The 12,509-nt window shown below is 44.3% G+C and overlaps 1 protein-coding gene across 1 annotated transcript in view; it reads right to left on the reverse strand.

The window, feature by feature from the left end:
- Positions 1-363: 363 nt before the first annotated feature.
- TBC1D2 (TBC1 domain family member 2) overlaps positions 364-12,509 on the reverse strand; it is a 79,858-nt gene continuing 67,712 nt past the window's right edge. The window contains exons 12-14 of the mRNA XM_040325441.1: positions 11,260-11,445; positions 8,138-8,259; positions 364-824 (exon numbers count right to left, since the gene is read on the reverse strand). Coding sequence (XP_040181375.1) covers positions 623-824; positions 8,138-8,259; positions 11,260-11,445 — 510 coding nt within the window. The 3' untranslated portion in view covers positions 364-622. The remainder of the gene's footprint in view (positions 825-8,137; positions 8,260-11,259; positions 11,446-12,509) is intronic.

Raw genomic sequence — 12,509 nt, forward strand, 5'->3', positions numbered from 1 at the left:
TTGAATACTTGTATCATATCATATGGAATGAACTTTGAACAAGACATGACACATTATTAATAAATCATGATCATTATTATTGTTGCAATTATACTGCATATATACCATATTGTCAAAAGTATTGTGACGCCTGGCTTTACACGCACATAAACTTTTTTTTAACAAGAAAAGCACGCACATGAACTTTAATGGCATCCCAGTCTTAGTCCGTAGGGTTTAATATTGAGTTTGCCCGCCTTTTGCAGCTATAACGGCTTCAATTCTTCTGGGAAGGTTGTCCACAAGGTTTAGGAGTGTGTCTATGGGAATGTTTGACCATTCTTCCAGAAGTGCATTTGTGAGTTTAGGCACTGATGTGGACAAGAAGGCCTGGCCTGCAGTCACTGCTCTAATTCATCCCAAAGGTGTTCTATCGGGTTGAGGTCAGGACTCTGTGCAGGCGATGACATACAGCATCCAGAGTTACAAAACACCATGTATTGTAGTTTTTGCATACAGTAATTTGTACATAGTGACTTGAAAATCTTTAGAGGCATATATTTTCATTAATGTCATTAGAATTTGCCTCAAAAAGTTTTTTAATACCCGTTTTAAGCAACTAGATATTGCTCATTATTAATGTTCAAGTATCATCTTCATCCTCACTAATACCCAAGTCATTATCAGCACTTCCAAGCTCTTTCTTTTGCCTAAAATATTCCTGCTTTATCTTTTCGAGTTCAGCTAGGTCTGCCTTGAATTTCTCCAAATGCACAGCTCGGCGATTTCTTATATGCTTCATTGGGAAAGGGTTCATCTCATTGAAGGCAATGTTCATTAGTTTTCTGGAACGAAAAAAGATGGTAAGTAATTCAATACATAATAGTATTTGGAGGATAATTTTTTTTTACATATTTGCACATATTATTAACTTCTGTTCCACTGTGCTAAATAAGCATAGGCATCTCATACAGTTTAGAGCAGCCTTTTGCAACCTTTTTACCCCAAAGGAACCCTTGCAAACATTTTCAGGTCTCAGGAAATCCCAGCTAAGCTTCGTTAATTAGTGGTCATTGGGAAAAATGCCCCTGACGTTGGTGGTAGGCAGTGGGAAGAATGCTTTCCTTATGGTGGTGGTCAGAATGCCACCCTTACAGTTATGCCTCTGGCTCTGCTAATTGGTGTTGGACCTGGAATTACGCAAGCACCTTCACATGGGAGGTCAGTTAGCCACATATCAACGAACCCCTGGCCACTTCTGGAGGAACCCCAGGGTTGCATGGAACCCTGCTTGAGAATAGCTGGTTTAGAGTAAGATAGTCAGGCCTCGGGGCGGCAGTGGGTGCAGGGGCGGCGCACTCCCCTCCCTATGTCCTCCGGCGCTCGGATGTCACGGAGCTGGGTCTGTGTGTGCAAGGTCTCGCCCTCCTAGACCAGCTCATCTGATATTAGATTGAATCACACAAGCTGTTCTAGGGGGACGGGACCTTGCACACAGACTTAGCTTTGTGACATCCACGCGCCGGAGGACAGAGGGAGAGGAGTGCTGCGTGTTATCCATCCAGGAAATGGTAAGGCTGCCTGCATTCATGAGCACAGAGGCTGCAATCAGTGGGCACAGAGGCTGCAATCAGTGGGCACAGAGGCTGCAATCAGGGGGCACAGAGGCTGCATTCATGGGCACAGAGGCTGCATTCATGGGCACAGAGGCTGCAATCAGTGGGCACAGAGGCTGCAATCAGTGGGCACAGATGCTGTAATCAGGGGGCACAGAGGCTGCATTCATGGGCACAGAGGCTGCAATTAGTGGGCACAGAGGCTGCAATTAGTGGGCACAGAGGCTGCATTCATGGGCACAGAGGCTGCATTCATGGGCACAGAGGCTGCAATTAGTGGGCACAGCTATTTTCAGTGCTCTTGCGTGTGGAAATATGTTTTAATTGATCTATTGTAGCGATAAAGGATGAGAATGGTGGTGTGTGTGTGTGGGGGGGTGGCATTGAAGGACCCAGCCTTGGGGCGGCAAAGGGAGTAAATCCGGGCCTGAACATAACATATGTGTCCATGTTTACAGACACAATACAGCTTTCCTCAAAATATTTTCCCCATATTTGTCATTAAAACATGCAGGCTTCAGTTTCCAGATTGGGTAATTTATGTATAACTGTATGAAAGATGTAAGAGGAGAGAGGAGCAGGGAGGCCCACTGGTGTTTGCATGTCTCAAAGGCGAGCAACAGCAATCGGACATGGGGGTTTATTTATTAAAGGCAAATCCACTTTAGACTACAAGTGCACTTGGAAGTGCAGTCGCTGTAGATCTGAGGGGGACATGCAAGGAAAATAAAAAACAGCATTTTTGCTTGTACATGATTGGATGATAAAATCAGCATAGCTTCTCCACAATGCAGAGGATTAACCACTTAGGTTCCACAGTAAAACAAGCATGCTTTACTACATATACAGATGGATTTTTACTGTTATGGGTTTAGTAACACTTTAAATTACAGCTGAAGTCTAACTACCTTAAACATAACATGATAAATGCAACAGCTTAAAGTGGAGGTCCAACTAAAAAATAAGAAATAAATTAAAAGCCAGCAGCTACAAATACAGCAGCTGCTGACTTTTAATATATGGACACTTACCTGTCCAGGGTGCCCGTGATGTCGGCAGCCGAAGCCGATCTGTTGCTCTAGAATTGGCGGCTCCCGCCGCCATCTTCGGTATGGGAATCTGGAAGTGAAGCCTTGTGGCTTCACTTCCTGGTTCACTACTGCGCATGCGCGAGTCGCACTGCACGTCCTCACTGGTCCCTGCTGTCTTCTGGGACCTGTGTGACAGGGGAGGGCTGGCAGGGGGGGCAGGGTGGAAATCTCCCCACGGGCTGGTGACACTATGCACAGCCACCGGCCGCCACTACCAAATGCTGTTTTTGCAGAGCAGGAATATGCCTGCTGCAGCTCTGTTAACACAGGTCACGGCCGCTGCTCACCTCCCATTGTGCAGACGTGCCTGTGTCAGCTCCGAGGTAGATGGCTGCAGAGCTGAGCTATGTCTCGTCTCACACATAGCTCAGCCTCAGCGCACACCAGCGCTGACATCCCCTTCTCTCTCTGCACATACACGAGGAGAGATAGAGCTCATCTGCTCCTCCTCCTTCTGCGTCTGCCCTGTCCACACTCCCCAGGCATGTGTGGACACTGGACAGGAAGTTTGAACCCAAAAAAACATCAGACAGCCTGCCTGCGTCTCAGCCTCCATCCTGGTAAGCTCACCCTCTCCTGCCTCCCAGTGAATAAAAAGGGGTGCTCTGTGGACTTTGTTAAAGGGGAGGGGGAAGGCTTTGGTGAGCAGAGACCCTCTTTACACAATAGTCCACAGCATGCACCCTTAAATCAAGTTTCCCAGAACACCGCTTACATATGATCTGATGTATATGGGGTCTGTGCGGACTCTGATGTAAGGAGGGCCTCTGTGCGGACTCTGATGTAAGGGGAGGCTCTGTGCAGACTCTGATGTAAGGGGAGGCTCTGTGCAGACTCTGATGTAAGGGGAGGCTCTGTGCAGACTCTGATGTAAGGGGAGGCTCTGTGCAGACTCTGATGTAAGGGGAGGCTCTGTGCAGACTCTGATGTAAGGGGAGGCTCTGTGCAGACTCTGATGTAAGGGGAGGCTCTGTGCGGACTCTTGTGATCATGAAAAATCTTAGACTGTTTTTCTTGAACCATCACTTTTCCACGCTCTATGGGTCACTTGACTGGACTTGCCCCCCAGGCCTAAGGCTGCCAGCCCTCCCCTGAGGACAGAATAGGCGGAAGTGGCGTAGGTCACCTTGATCACAGAGGTGATCTATGCCAGGAAGTGGGAGCAAATACCTGTATTACACAGATATCTGCTCACTTCCCCGAAAGGTGGCAAATGTGACACTGGAGGGGGGGGGGGGGGTCCAAAAAGTGGAAGTTCCGTTTTTGCTCCACTAAAATGGAAATGATTTTAAATTTTTTTCTTAATTATTACTGTTTGTGAAAACAGACTACTAAACTTGTGTGAGTGTGAAGGGTGTGGTGGGTGGAGTTATTTAGCATTTCACCTTGCATTCTGGAAGCTCTCTAATAGAACTGGAAAACAACATTTCTCAGCAGGCTTTGCAGTATTTCTGCATAATGGGGTTTTTCTGATGGGGGTGTAGTATTACAAAGTATGTTGCATTTGTTTTTTGGGCAGGTTTTCTTGTAAAATATTTTTATTGTAAAGTGCGTTTTTTACGGCCTCCAATAGATTTCAGTACCTCAATATCACTGCAAAGCAGAGACAATAAACTGACATGTACAAGTAAGAAAAAGCATTGAAAGGCCAAAAAAAACATAATTTAAAAGGACTATTTAAATTGCAGCATATGATGGGTTTACAATTTCTTCTATATTACACGGCACGTGTATTTTATATAGCATAGCGCCCCTACTTTTCAGTGATATTCAGAGGTACTGCAATTCATTAAAAGCCAGAATGGCATACTTTACAATAAAACATGATAAAACACCTGCCCAAAGTACAAATAAAACAAACTTCACTTGCACATTAAATTCTTAAGGATTTGTAAAATATCCTCCGAAACCATGATTTTTTCGAAAGCATAGGACCTGAACAATTAGTGATGGTGTTGATTTTGTACATTCAATGATATTTGCACAAACATATAGTATTTTCAATAAAAATGCACAAAAATCATTATTTATGTACACACAGCACGGTGATGCTCATATACAACATAATATATCAAACAGAATCTAAATGACAAAACAATGTTATAGTGGTTTAAAAGTCTGAAGCCTCGTACACATGACCGGTTTCCCCGGCAGGAAAACTGCCAGGAGAGCATTTCCAGCCGTGTGTATGCTCCCTAGCAGTTTTCCCATCAGGAAAACAGCCGGGAATCCCGACGGAAAAATAGAGAACCCTGCTCTTTATTTTCCCGTTGGGTTTCCCAGCAGAGTGTTTCCTGCCGAGAAACCGGTCTTCTGTATGCTTACCTGCAGGGTAGAAAAACTGTGCAGGCTCGATAACACTTTCGACGCATGCGCGGTAGCATACAACGATAGTGTGGGGTGTAGCAAGATGGCGGCGACGGAAACGAATGTGACAAGACACTCGGCTCGTTGTAGTCGATGACGTCACCGCGTTCTTGCCATTCAAAAGAACGGCGGGTTTTTGTGTGGCACGGCTTTTCAGGGCAAGCCTGCCAGGAATCCCGTCGGGAAACCCAACGTTTTTTTTCCCGATGGGATTCCCGGTCGTGTGTACAGGGCTTAACAGTTTTTTTACGTTAATGCATTTCCTGCATTATGGTAAACAAATCTTCCCTAACTGTTATCTCTCCCCCACCTACTGTAACCCTGTCAGTGATCCAGTGTTGTTCCAGCTGCAACTCTTCTCCCTTCAATTTCTGATCTCACACGTTTCTATCAGTCAAATCCTGTGAAGACTGAGCAGAGAGCATGGCCGAGCCGCGTTGTGTCTATGACCGTGCACAGCCCCACTAGGCAGCACACCCATAGCACATGGCATTGCTATGGGGGTACCCACGGGATGTAGGTGCAGAGAGTGCCAGCAGGGAACTCCAAAAGAGGAGGTAAGGACCTGCTCTGTGCAATTCCATTGCACAAAGCAGGTAAATACAACCTCTTTTTTTGTTTAAAAAATAAAAGCTTTAATTTGCAAAACAGTGAAAACAAAAGGTACGCAAAATTGTAAATAAACTACAATAACACCTTTACTGCTTCCCTTATTTATCATAACACTCTAAGGTCCCTTTTACACCTGCGGACCGTATGTCCGCTTTTTCATCCATCCGTTTGTAGATGAAAAAGGGACATACATTGGTCCCTATGAGATTGCGGGTGTCAGCCGATGAACAGCCGATTCTGCAGACGGAAGAAAACCCTATTTTTCCTTCCGTCTGCGGATCGGATCGGATTAACGCGGACATACGGTCCGTGCTCATCCGATCCCCCCATAGGGGAGAGCGGAGAAAAGACAGGGCGGTCCCTGCACAGTGTGCGGAGACCGCCTTGTCATCCGCCGGCTCAGCGGGGATCAATGGAGCGATCCCCGCTGAGCATAGGGAGGCGGATCATTACTGATCCGCCCTGTGTGAAAGGGGCCTAACAATGAACCTCTAAAGTGTGTGGGGCTAATGCATGCCGTGCAATAAAGGTCTGATCTGTGAATGTTTGTCACAATGGTGTGCATTGTAAGTTATGTGTTTGGAGGTGTATGTATGTTTTCTTTTTTGGGGTATTTTAAAGCAACTCTGCCACTAAAATAAAACTACAAGAAAAGCAGGCTGTTAAAGTGGTAGCAAACTCTGTTACACCACTTGTACCAACAGGTAAGCCTATAATAAGGTTTACCTGTAGGTAATGTAAATATCTCCTAAACCTGCACAGTGATATGACATGACATCACAGACAAATGCGCGCTTACAGTGCACCAGCCGCTTTCCTCTGAGTTTGATTGCTTTGCTACACATGACTTTTGTACAGCAGCACCTTATCCCTATTTTACACCGATATTCATAGGTACTGCACACATTCTGTAACCCTCCACAAGTAAGAGGTTAAAAAAAGAGAAGAACTGGCCCAGATACCTGAGGCAGGGCCCAGCAGTGAAATGGTTCAATGTCCCTGCCACCCACCAAACTCTTCTGTGAAATACAAATACAGTAAAACCTTGGATTGCAAGCATAATTCGTTCCAGAAACATGCTTGTAATCCAAAGCACTTGTATATCAAAGCAAATTTCCCCATAAGAAATAATGGAAACTCAAATGATTCGTTCCACAATCATTTATTCATAAATCCTTTCGTTTATATTCCATATAAAAAGATTATAACAATGTGATAGGTTGTGTAACCATAAAATGTCCATCCACAAATGGAAGCCTCCACAAGGGGATTAGAAGCAAAATCCAGCAGGAGCTACAGAGTATAAAAGAGAAGAGAGGCGCCTATATATGTAGCAATATGTTGCTAAATGTTGTACCTTCATTAAATGTAACCATATTGCTACACTTAGAGGCGCCTCTCTTCTCTTTTATACTCCGATGTGACGTGACGCTACTTGTATATCAAGACCTGTTTTAAGGCCCCTCTTTCCCTAATGGGAAGGTGGCGGTAGGAGTTTCGAGCCCCCATTGATTGATATCAGTGGGGAGTTTTGTGATAGGTCAAAAAATGCTTTAATACTGGTGCAGTATATTTTGTCTGAACCATCTAAAATGTTTGTTTGCCTTAGGCCCCGTACAGACGACCAAACATGTCTGCTGAAACTGGTCTGCGGGCCAGTTTCAGCAGACATGTTCGGTCGTGTGTAGGCCCGAGCGGACAGGATTCCAGCAAACATTTGCCCGCCGGGCCTTTTCCCAGCGGACAAATATTCCTGGACTTGTTTTAAAACAGTCCGCTGGAATCCTGCCCGCTCGGACATGTTCGGTCGTCTGTACAGACCTACCGTACATGTCCGAGCGCCCGCCATCCCTCGCATGCGTCGAATGACTTTGACGCATGCGTGGAAGCATTTAACTGGCAGGCCCGCCCACGTCGCCGCGTCATTGTCACGGCGACACCGCGGACACGCCCCGCGTATTGTTTACGCGCGGCTTTCTGTACGATGGTTAGTACAGCCATCGTACAGACAGCCCCGGGCAGACATGTACGGTGAGAACGGTCCGGCGGACCGGTTTCATCGTACATGTTTGCTGGTGTGTACACGGCCTTAAACTATCCCGTACACTGTCTTGGCTACATACTCATAAATCTAAAAAAAGATTAGTGTAGTCATGAAGCAAATAAAATAATAATCCTATTTGAGCACCTCCTCACCAAGCTTATTGTTTAATTGTTTGGACTGCCTCAAAGAAAACATACTAGCATATTAACTGCTGCTTTTTTTTCTCGTTTGACCTAAATGGGTGTGTGGTATGCATTTGCCTTTAAGAATTTATTTATTATTAAAATACACTTGTATTTGTCTCATACCCCTCTGACGAGTCCTAATCAGCACCTTGTCAGTGCAGTACTTTCATACCCTATGTACTCCTTTAAAATACATTTTTGCTATATTTAATAACACAAAGATTGGTAAGGATTCTGATTTACCTGCCATCACAGATGGTCTTGGTGAAAAATGAAAGGTATTGGTAGATTTCTGTTTCATCATTCAGCTTTAGGATCTCTTCCTCATTATATTTAAATATTGCAAGTGCATAACGGAAAATGACCTGTCAAAGTGTTAGAAATAAATTAAAAATAACAGCTGATAATTGTCAATCATAAGATGCAACATGTGTAATGCTTACCTTTTTCATAAGACCCTTCTCCAACTAATGTCATATAAAATACAACTAAAGGATCCTGTATGGCAGTCTAATCAAGTCCCAATCAAGTTACTATGTAATGCACAAGCCTCATGTAGTAAACAAAATACGTCCTTTACCCCCTCCGAGTTAGCCAATTCCTCCTTCATTTGTGTCTCACATGATCCCCCTCCCAGACACTGCAGCTCACAGTGTGCAGCAGCAGAGTATGTGCTGTCATTACAGAAATCAGTGGGCATGAGTAGAGATGGCCAGGAGCTGTTTGATAATCTACAGGCATCTACAATCACTTTGAATATAGTGACGTTTTCTCGAGTTTGACTGCAAAAGTTCGAACTCTCTAAAGTGATACTAAACACAGACATTTTAATATACATTATTTCTTCTATTTACATATATGGATAATGAAAATGTATTCATAAAAAAAAAAAATCTAAGTACCTTTTCTCATGGCCAATATACAGCAGACACTGACTTTCCCCAGCTCTTTCTGTTCTTCAGGGAAACATCAGCAGGGGCCTCTATTAAGTGGTTGTAAAGGCTGAAGGTTTGTCAATCACAGCCAGTGAGCCAATGAGGAGAGAGTGGAGGATGGTGCTGAGACGCAGCTTTATATGTCTCATGGACGCATAGAGCGGTGCTTGGGAGTGAGCATGCACCAATGCCCCATAGCAAGAAGCTTGCTATTGAAAGCACTGGTCGAGGGGGAGGAGGCAGGGGATCCCGAGAAAAGGGGCATCGGGGATGCTCTGTGCAAAACCACTGAACATAGCTGGTAAGTATAGGATGTTTGCTATTTTAAGAAAAAACAAACCTTTAGAATCAATTTAACAAACACTGTAACTCTAAGTTTTGACAGTTGCAGCCTGCTCCGTGCCCCTCTAGCCTGTGTCTATTGTGTTTATGTACTTAGAATCACAGGGAGGTGATGCGTCCATCAATCAAAATTAAATTTCCTGTCCCTATAGTGTAGACCTGTTCAGCTGGTGTGGAGGAGAGAGGGGGGGGGGGGGTGAGCTGTATTTTATATCTATGTATACACCCACATGTGTGACGCTATGATCACATGGGCTGCTCACGGAGAAACTGCTCAACATAGAAACACACTGAAAACCGAGCATGCTCAGTAGTTCTGCAGATCTCCAGCTGCAGCGGGGACACAGACAGAAGGGGGGGACAGAGAACAGCAAGTTTTTTTGCAGAATACAGAGGACAAATCTTAAAGTTGCTGTGTGAGAGTGATCAGCATACAATACCATAATTTATTACATTATTATACATTATTTATTATACAACATTTTATATTAGTTCTTACTGATATGGATTTATAGTCACTTTAAAGTGGATGTTAACCCACTCTCATCCTTTCTAAACTACTGCCATAGTGGTTATCTATAAGGATATACATGCTTCCTGCATGTATCCTTACCTGTCAAATGTCTCCCCTCTGTCTGTTATAAGAACTGAAAAACTGCAGATTCTGTGGGTGGGTCTGTTGTCTGGAGCTCGGCGGGTGGAGTCGTGATGTCAGTAGACTCCCCGCCCACCTCTACACTCCCCTTGTCAACATGCACTTTTTCCTGTGTATTCCTTACACTAAATTCTGCTATGATCACTAACATCCAGTCAAAATCCAGAAAAGTAACCACATGACTTCAGAAAAGGAGTGGGGGTGGGAATTAAAAAAATGCCTGTCTCCACGCTAGTGCATGAGATATGTAAATAACCTGTCACTCACAGCAAGGGGGTGGAACGGACTAAGGTTTTTCTCTGTAAGTCCGTTTTATTTCACTGAACAATAAAAGAGGATTGCTCAGAGCTGGATTAACTCTGTGTGGCAAGACTGGGCACAGATGATCAAAAAATAAAAATAAAAATTCGGGTTTACATCCACTTTAATAGCCGGATTCATAGAGACTTACGACGGGGTATCAGTGGATACGCCGTCGTAAGTCCGAATGAGCGCCGTCGTATCTTTAAGTGTATTCTCAAACTGAGATACACTTCACTGTTGCTAAGATACGACCGGCGCAAGTCTCCTACGCCGTCGTATCTTAGCTGCATATTTACGCTGGCCGCTAGGGGCGTGTACGTGGATTTACGCGTCGAATATGTAAATGAGCAAGATACGCCGATTCACGAACGTACGTACGCCCGTCGCAGTAAGCTACGCCGTCTACGGCAAAAAGATAAAACACCTCTGTAGGTGGCGCAGCCCATGCAAAGTATGGACGTCGGAACTGCCGTCGTATTTTACGTCGTTTGCGTAAGCGTACGTGAATGGGGCTGGGCGTAGGAGCAAGGAGTATTTGTGACGTGATTCTGAGCATGCGCGCGCATGAGCCGTACCAACGGCCCTCATTTACATTGGGTCATGGGTAATTTACATGGAGCACGCCCCCTACCTGCCTATTTTGAATTAGGCGGGGTTACGCCGGGCCATTTGTGCTACGCCGACGTAGCTTAGGGAGCAAGTGCTTTGTGAATACTGGCCTTGCCTCTCTATTTTACGTTGGCGAAGTGCAAATGAGCTGCGCTACGCCCACCTAAAAATACGCCGGACTACATGAATCTGGCTATAAGTGTTTTAAAGTTAATCTTTCTCATGAAAAAATTCAACGGAATATCATTCCAAAAGTTCTTTATGAATACAACAAATCATCTCAAAAGTCTACGGCACTATACCCTTTTGAAATTACTCCACAGAAACTATTCACGTATTACACATATGGCAAGCTGGCCATGCACTTCTACACCAATTTGTATTAATATTATTATTCAGGATTTATAAATCGCCAACAGTTTACGCAGTGCTTTCAAACATAAAGTACAATTACAATACAATTTAATACAGTAGGAATCAGTATTGTATGAATTTTGCTTAGTTCTCTGAATAATTCCTACCTTTGTTCCTTCATACAGCAAGGCATCCCACACTCTCAGAAGAATATCACTAACCAGGCTATCAACAAACACTACCAGAAACCAGTTGTAAGTGATAAGAGAGAGGTCGATCTTGTATTGCTGAAGATGTGCATTTAAACGAGGCAGTTTTTCCGAAAAGCAATCCTTGAATACTCTTTGATCAACCTAAGGACATAACAGAGTTCAATGTCAACGCTTATCTGAGTGATATAACAAACTGATCATTTTGATTTTGATATTGTTTCTGCACTAAGCAAGCTCTTTTGTCTGCAGTGACTTCAAATATATTACCGTGTTTCCCCGAAAATAAGACCGGGTCTTATATTAGTTTTAGTCTCAAAAAACACACTAGGGTTTATTTTCAGGGTAGGGCTTATTTATTTACGGTATGTACATTAAACAACATTTATTCAAATACGGTACACATAAAGTGCGCAAAAGGTCTCAAGTCTGTCTGACTGGTTGTTGCTTTAAAAAAAAATCCTGTTCCTTTAAAGCATGATAAACAACACAGTGTTTATCCCTCTCTATTTTCTGAAAACCTGTTAAAATCTAAAAATTCTGTGTCCTCTGTCTTCCCCTCAGGTCTCCCCCCCACCCCCACCCCCCATTGTCATGTCAGGAGTCCGTTTTTTTAAATCATTATTACTGGTACTGTATGCAGTTTTATACTGGTATACTGTTAAAAGTACGGTACCTGTTTAACACCTTTTTTACAGTACTGGTACCGTATTCTTCCCTGAGATCTCTGAGGTGATGAAGAGAAGTTTGGCTGTGGTGACGTCAGCCCGCTCCGTGCACTAAAGAGGGAGGGGGCGCAGACGTCAGCGGGAGGAGAGGAGGAGAAAGAAGAGCCGAAATTGCCTCCCGTGCGCTGAAGACATCTGGTGGGAGGAGGGGAGGAAAGAGAATAGCCGAGATCCCCGGCTGACGCACGCACAAGAGGAAGCAGCAGCAGACATCAGCCGGGAGGAGAGAAGAGGACCTCCTGGGGGGCAGCGGTGGCTGCAAACATGGTTGTTTTTAATTATAAAAAAAATTACGGAGATTTACTAGGTCTTATTTTCGGGGTAGGGCTTATATTGCAGTCCGCCCCGATAATCCAGATAGGGCTTATTTTCGGGGTAGGGTGTACTTTCGGGGAAACACGGTAGTAGCTTAGGTTGACAATAGACAGTAAGGGCTAGTTTGCACTTGCTTCAAAACATGGCTTCGGACAGGCTTTCTTA

The sequence above is a fragment of the Rana temporaria genome, chromosome 1, assembly GCF_905171775.1.
Source record: "Rana temporaria chromosome 1, aRanTem1.1, whole genome shotgun sequence".
Lineage (NCBI taxonomy): Eukaryota > Metazoa > Chordata > Amphibia > Anura > Ranidae > Rana > Rana temporaria.